This window comes from Puntigrus tetrazona, chromosome 17 (assembly GCF_018831695.1).
Source record: "Puntigrus tetrazona isolate hp1 chromosome 17, ASM1883169v1, whole genome shotgun sequence".
In the NCBI taxonomy this organism is placed as follows: domain Eukaryota; kingdom Metazoa; phylum Chordata; class Actinopteri; order Cypriniformes; family Cyprinidae; genus Puntigrus; species Puntigrus tetrazona.
The window spans coordinates 13625576-13632543 of record NC_056715.1 but is presented as its reverse complement, the minus strand read 5'-3'; the positions used below and the strand labels follow the sequence as shown (position 1 = coordinate 13632543).

The window sequence follows — 6968 nt, the reverse complement described above, 5'->3', positions numbered from 1 at the left end:
ATTTATGCTATTTCACACCATAGGGCACAGTCCATTTTTTATTTGTCAACTACCTATGCACACGCACGCGCACACACACACACACATATACGTATTGGCCAACAACACTATGGCTTTCAGTATATTGTGCATCCCTAAGGCCTGAAACATTCTCTTGTATGTGAATGTACACACATAATAACACATCCACTGTAATGGCACAGACATTTGAAGGGAGCTCCATCATCTCATTCCCTTGAGGTTTGTTGCTGCTACACTACTGTGAGAACATGCTTGAAGAATATGGCGTATATTCAATGGCAAAATGTACACCTTGAAAACACTGTAAGTCACTTTGGATACAACTGGCTCCCAAAGGCTTTAATGTAATGTAATGTGAAGTATGCACAGATTGCTGCCTGCGTTTAATGTATTCACCAAGCATTTGTATCGGTTTCATACCTATGTGTAGTATGTTTTTAGCCTAAGGTTGTCTTTTTTTCCCCTCTACTGCTCCCGTGTTTTCAGCTCCTGCGCTCTATTCCATACGAACAGCTTCTCGGTCAAGCTTTATTGATTTGATAATTGTAAATTAATCTCATACTGGAAAAAACATGTTTGGCCAATTTACAGTCCATACCACAGTATTTAAGTTCTCCAGTGCATTCCTTAATTTTTTCTGCCTATTGTCTTGTGCATTGTCTGTAGGTGAAGCAAACGATCGGGATGTTCAGGTCATTGAGTTGCCCATCGTGGACAGCCTGCACCCCGGTCCCCCGTACCTGCCCCTGGCCATCCCTGAAGACCTTGCGGACAGGCTTCAGAGGCTTCATGGAGACCCACCTGTGTGGTGGGTCTCTCAGTTTGTCAAGTACCTGATCCGCCCCCAGGCTTGGCTGTTGAAGGAAATGCAAGAGGCCACCGCCAAGCTGGGCTTCAAGCACCCCATTATAGGGTGAGGAAATTACACATCAAACATCGACATCAGGCCATCAAAACCACTTAGATGCTACATGTTCCACCGTATTTTATTAGTGGAGCTTTCTGAGACAGAATATACAATGCTTACTTACTATATTATGTCATTAAAATGGAATTATTTATTGTATGAGAAAAATGGACATCAGTTCCATATACATGGAATAGAGGGTATAGGAAAGTAGCTAATGTGTGGGTTTAATGCTTAAAAATGCTGGGTTAAAAACAACCCAACCTGGGTTATTTGGCAGCCCAGCGCTGGAACACATGCTGGGTTATTTTGACCCAGTTTTTTAATCAACTATTGTTTAATTGTTTATTGTGTATTCACACTTTTATCACGCACTTTTATTCAGATGGGTTATTTCTACAGAACTTAATTTACTTAATCCAGCGGTTTAAAAGGAAAAAATGACCCAGGAACTTAGTTACAGAAAAACTATTCAACCCAGCACCTAGGTTAAAAAATCCCAATAACAATAACCTAAACAAGCTGAAAAACATTTGGGTTAAAAGAAAAATAACCTATCACCTTGGTAAAAAATATTAAAAACATCCCAATAAATTGACCAAACCCAGCATTTGGGTTAAAAAAAATAACTTACTAATAACTCATAAATAATTATTTTGTGTTTGATGTTAACCTTTTTGTGTTTGACGTTAACCTCAAGCTTAGGAAACACAGGCACTGATAGGCTTTGAATGTATTTATGTGAGAGAGAGGGAGGAAGGGGGAGAAAAGGAGGAGGGAGACCCTTTCACACAAACCACCACTGCTCCAACAATCAATCTCCACTTACACCCACTTTGCTCTCTACTGGGAGCGCAACCACTCACAGCCATCTTTCTGTCTCTATCTCCCTCACACACACCATTCTTACTTTCCGCCGTCTCTTTATTCAGCCACCATCCTTACGCTCACACATAGACACATAATGGTTGGCATTTTCAGAAAATCGGCACCCCAAAGCGCAAAACCTTTAAACATCTGTTTAAAAAAAAATAGAAAGAAATTTTATTCAGCTGGTTTGTATTTTTTCCTGTTCTTTGTCGACCTTGAATCCCTTTCTCACGCGGACGCACACAATCAGGCTGACCCAGGTATTGCTCTTCTCTCCAGGGTGCATGTGCGCCGTACAGATAAGGTAGGGACGGAGGCGGCATTCCACCCCATAGAAGAGTACATGGTGCATGTTGAGGACCACTACCAGAGTCTGGCCCAGCGCATGCATGTGGATAAGAAACGGGTTTACCTTGCCACTGACGACCCTTCTCTACTGCAGGAGGCCAAGTCTAAGTGAGTACACTCTATACAGTCTATGAAAACTAGTCATAATATCTTGTGTTATGTTGCTTAACAGTTGAGTTTATCTTCTTTTAAGTTATTAATTGGACAATATTAGACAAAAATAAGAAGAAGCTCTTACAATCATTAATACACTAAGTTTTGACCAACATGGAGCATCATCAAATGACTGAAGTGAAACACTTTACAAGGCAATAGCATTTTAGTTTACACCAAGGATGATAACTATAACAAAAGTTGTAATATTTATTTATTCTAAGAAAAATCCACACCACAGCTGTAACAGTGACCCCACAGATGAACAATATCATTGGAATCGCTGTCAGAATGTTTTTCCCAGCTGATAAACAATAAAAACTTTGGCAGCCAAACAGAATCTTAAGCATTGATGTGTTAAATGCTGATATAGTTAAATATAGCTATTTAGCTAATCTAGGTATTATATACAGTTATTTTTACATGTGTTGCTCTTGATGTGAATGCTCATGGTTAATTTCAGTCTGGCGTTAGCATGTTGCCATGCTAACAGCACAATATATAATAAATATAATAATAATATAATTAATAAATACAAAGCACATACATTTTGGGTGATATTGTAATTTTTTGATTAAATAAACCAGAAAAAACATTCATTTGTTAATTTCCCATTCTCTCTTCTGAGCACATATTGCATTCTGTGATTCCTTTATCGACAAATGATGCATTGGACCTCTATTTGGAAAAGCCTTGACAACGTGAATGTGCCAGAGATTAGAACACAGTTAGAAGTTAGAACAAAAAAAAAAAAGAGGAGGACCTTTTAACACATTTTTGTTTTTTGTTTGTGCACAGGTATCCTGATTATGAATTTATTAGTGATAATTCTATTTCATGGTCGGCTGGGCTGCACAACCGTTACACTGAAAACTCTCTGAGAGGAGTCATCCTGGATATCCACTTCCTCTCCAGGACCAACTTTTTAGTGTGCACATTCTCTTCACAGGTAAAGTTTGACCCACTTTTGTTGATGTTTTGGTTCTGTTCGTCTCCTACACTAACTTTTTGTCCCTTTTTGCACTTGAATTGCTCAAACCTCCCACAGAATTTCTATGAGGCCAAGACTTGACTTCTCAACAACCCTTAATTTCTTTTTGTTCCTTTTTCTTTAAAACGTTCTTTTGAGGATGTGCTTTAAGGTTTTGGTCATTTCTTTCTTCTACTGTCTGCTTTGTTAAACTTTAGTTTTTTTGGGGTAGACTCGTATTCTTCACAAGTACTGTCTGGTACAATGTGGTTTGTAATTGAAGTTTTTGTGCCAGAATCAGTAGTCTTGCAGATCCAAACTTTTTACTATCGGCTGAAAATCTGGCCCATTTATTCTGGCCAGAAATCGCCCACTTCACACTGCAGTTTTTGCCTATCGATTTTGGCCGGCAAAATCAATTATATTAAATAATATTTGGATATTAAAGATCACCAATATTTGATTGTCTAGTGTGACACAAACATTGGCAGAGACTAATTACCTTAATGATCAGTCTTAGAAGTCGCTGTTTTTTGCAGCATGAATGTGACCGAAGACTTTGCTACAATGTTTTAAAAATATATGGATGTCACAGTGTACCAAAACTTTTAAACAAGATCTCACTCGAGAGTAATATTGTAGAGCAGGGAAGTCAACCTTGCTCCTGGAGGGACTACGTTTCTGCAGAGTTCAATTCAAAACCTGCTCCACCCTGCCTGTTATTTCCAAGTAACCCTGAAATCTTTGATTACCAAGCTCTGGCGTTTTATTAGGTTTGGAGCTGAACTCTGCAGGACAGTAGCCCTTCAAGAGCAAGGTTCGCTACCCTGTTGTAGACTTAAAAACAATCATAAAGAACCATCAAAATCGTACAGCCTGTCCAGCTTTAGAAAGGCAGTTTGTCCAGTGGCTCCTCTGAATCCATAATTTCAGCAGCCTTATCCACTGAAAACAAGACTTAGTTTTTGACAGACTGATTAAAAACTCCCAGAAAGGCCAGTCAGGTAAATGCAAGCAATGAAATCTGCAATCTTGACATTTTTATGTACCGTATGCTCTAGACTGTTCATAAGCAGTCTGTGGTTACTTTGTTCTAATAGTCCTTAATCTTCACTTCAGCTTTTCACGAGTAGCGCTTAAGCATTGTAAAGTCCATTCATCTTTGTCAGGTGCACCTGCACATCCTCTCAACTCCACTCGGCTCTGAAGATTCAGCTTGAAAAGCAGCTTGTGAACGTGTCTTTGTTTTCATTTCCATTGTGCGCAGGTGTGTCGAGTGGCCTACGAGATCATGCAGACTCTCCACCCAGACGCCTCATCCTTCTTCTATTCCCTCGATGACATCTACTACTTCGGTGGGCAGAACGCCCACAACCAGATCGCTATCTACCCGCACCAAGCACGCAATAGCGACGACATTCCGCTTGAGCCGGGAGATGTGATCGGCGTTGCGGGCAACCATTGGGATGGAAACTCCAAGGGAATCAACCGCAAAACGGGCCGCACCGGCCTCTACCCCTCTTATAAAGTCAAAGAGAAGATTGAGACAGTGAAGTATCCCACGTACCCAGAAGCGGACAAACTTCTTAAGAAGCCGTAGATTGAGACAAGGACAGCGCAGATACTCTTGTTTATGAAATGAGGAAACCCTGGACCACCTGGATGGGGAATGCACTTGTGTGTGAGTGTGTATGAATGTGTTTGTGTAGGTGTGTCTGTGTGTGTGTGTTGTCTAGGGGTTCTTCGCAGGGTTTTGGAACACCTTCCTAACTCTGGTGCTTGGACTTTTGAGTCTCCCTGAAATGGCAATCAGGGTCGTGGAAGACAAAAAAACAAAGAGGTTGAACTCAAGGCAACAGAAACGGAAGGCACTGTACTGTAGGTACTTTCTAATTAATCTCCGGGTAATGAAGGGAACTGAATATGTTAATTTAAGAACAGAACTGGAAGAAGTGACTTTGCAACTCTGAACCGATCATGACAAAGGAATCATAAACCCGGGTTACTCTCGTCCTCCTATGCTCTTATACCTCCTTGTGCACAATGATGGCATCCTTTACTCTAGCCTCACTCAACTCGTTTCTGTCATGCCATCACTACGCCAACTGACACTCCTCTTCACACCCATGAGCTATTAATTTCCACTGCCATACTGTGCTTTTAAATGTGACTTATGCTGTTTTTATTTTCATTGTAAGGTTTATCATGTGTTTGTGTGAGTGTGTGTGTGTGAGCGTGTGTGTGTGAGGATTGGAAAACGGTGCCTATCAGGGCGATTGACTCACTTTTACGGGACGAGTTTTGACTCTGGAGCCTTACGGACCAGCCTTTCCACGCAGATTTACACTCCTTCCCCTCCTTTCCACTTAGTGTCTTATCCACAGCCATTTGTCCATCATGTTTTTTAAGAGATCATTTCATGTTATTACATTAAAAAAAACAAAACAGATAAGAAAATGTCACTTAATATGAAGATAATGATACTAATATTATTAATGAGGATGATGATGATAAGAGAAAGAATAATTATGGTAACAATGACACTTGCTGTCATTATAAATTTTAGTTAATCATGAAGGAGTTGTTCATTGTTTTATGTTTGCGGGCATTGTCTCTTTGGTAAGCAGATCAAATAAACTTGATCAGCCAACTTGGGTTTCTGTCTGTATTTTAATTTTGTGTTGGCTGTTCTTTAAGGATAGTTTTTGAGGTAAGTCTTCTGAGGCTATATTCAACTCTGTTCAAACTGAGGAGGGGCTGCAGGACACAAATTGGGTAGTCCCATAGTGTTTCACTGAAATTAGAGTACTAGATAAGAAGATTTTTAACTGTCGACTTTAAACCATGACTCACGACTTTGTAGCATTCCGGTCAAGTCACGCCGAACCGCCTGAGCGCAGGGAATTGTGGGAATGTTCTTTCACGACATACTTATCGTTTTCAGACACATAACCGTATATGTATTATATGTATTGTTATTGGTATTATTATTATTATATTAATTTGATTGCACTTATATTGTCCTAAAGTCTATTTCTCACCAAATGCCACTTGCATAATCACCGCACATGGGGCTGCCGTTGTGGTTTGTTGCGGGCTATGTGATGGAGTACATTTATCTAGTACGAGTTCATGGGTGGGAAGTCACGGTTTTGACTGCCGTTCCAGTGCACTTCTAGAAGTTTGGAAAACATGGCAGGTCTTTAACATGCATGTACCACACGTTTTGGCCCCAACGGCCTTCAATATTCCATACTGCAAAGCAGCTCCATAATCACACAGTCGATAAATCTATGTCGTGTTTACTGATCCATATTAAGGGCCTGTATGCTGCACACTGCACTCAGGTAATAGCAAACGTCCAGTGGTCGTCATTTTTTATATTTACTTCATAGCGAGAACTGATGTTGTGTGAGCAAGAGAGTCTAAACAGGACTGTCAAAACTTTTTGTTTCCACAACAACACTTTTAAAGATCTGTCGGTACAGTAAAATATTTTCCACTCATGTTAGAAGGCAGAATAAAATGGTAATAATCTCTCACTGTTTGAAAAACCCTGACCGGAAAGTCTATATGCCTAGCCAGAACCAGAAGGTCGTCTTTAAATTGATCAAATATCATGATCTTTTCTCTTTACTAATGATTTTTGGCATAAAAGAAAAATCAATAATTATGACTGCTTTTTTGGCCCAGTGTCAC

The 6968-nt window shown here is 40.0% G+C and overlaps 1 protein-coding gene across 1 annotated transcript; it reads left to right on the top strand.

The window, feature by feature from the left end:
- The first annotated feature begins 545 nt into the window (after positions 1-545).
- Positions 546-5919, top strand: LOC122361864 (alpha-(1,6)-fucosyltransferase-like). Its single transcript, XM_043262947.1, has 4 exons — positions 546-934; positions 2078-2254; positions 3098-3248; positions 4537-5919. The coding sequence occupies exons 1-4, from the start codon at positions 594-596 to the stop codon at positions 4867-4869; spliced, it is 1002 nt and encodes a 333-aa protein (XP_043118882.1). The 5' UTR covers positions 546-593; the 3' UTR covers positions 4870-5919.
- Positions 5920-6968: the final 1049 nt, after the last annotated feature.

Excerpts from the sequence above, each read along its gene's own strand:
- LOC122361864 (XM_043262947.1), top strand. The coding sequence starts at position 594 with ATGTTTGGCCAATTTACAGTCCATACCACAGTATTTAAGTTCTCCAGT. Across the intron at positions 935-2,077 it reads TTCAAGCACCCCATTATAGG|GGTGCATGTGCGCCGTACAG; the intron begins GTGAGGAAATTA and ends TCTTCTCTCCAG. Across the intron at positions 2,255-3,097 it reads CTGCAGGAGGCCAAGTCTAA|GTATCCTGATTATGAATTTA; the intron begins GTGAGTACACTC and ends GTTTGTGCACAG.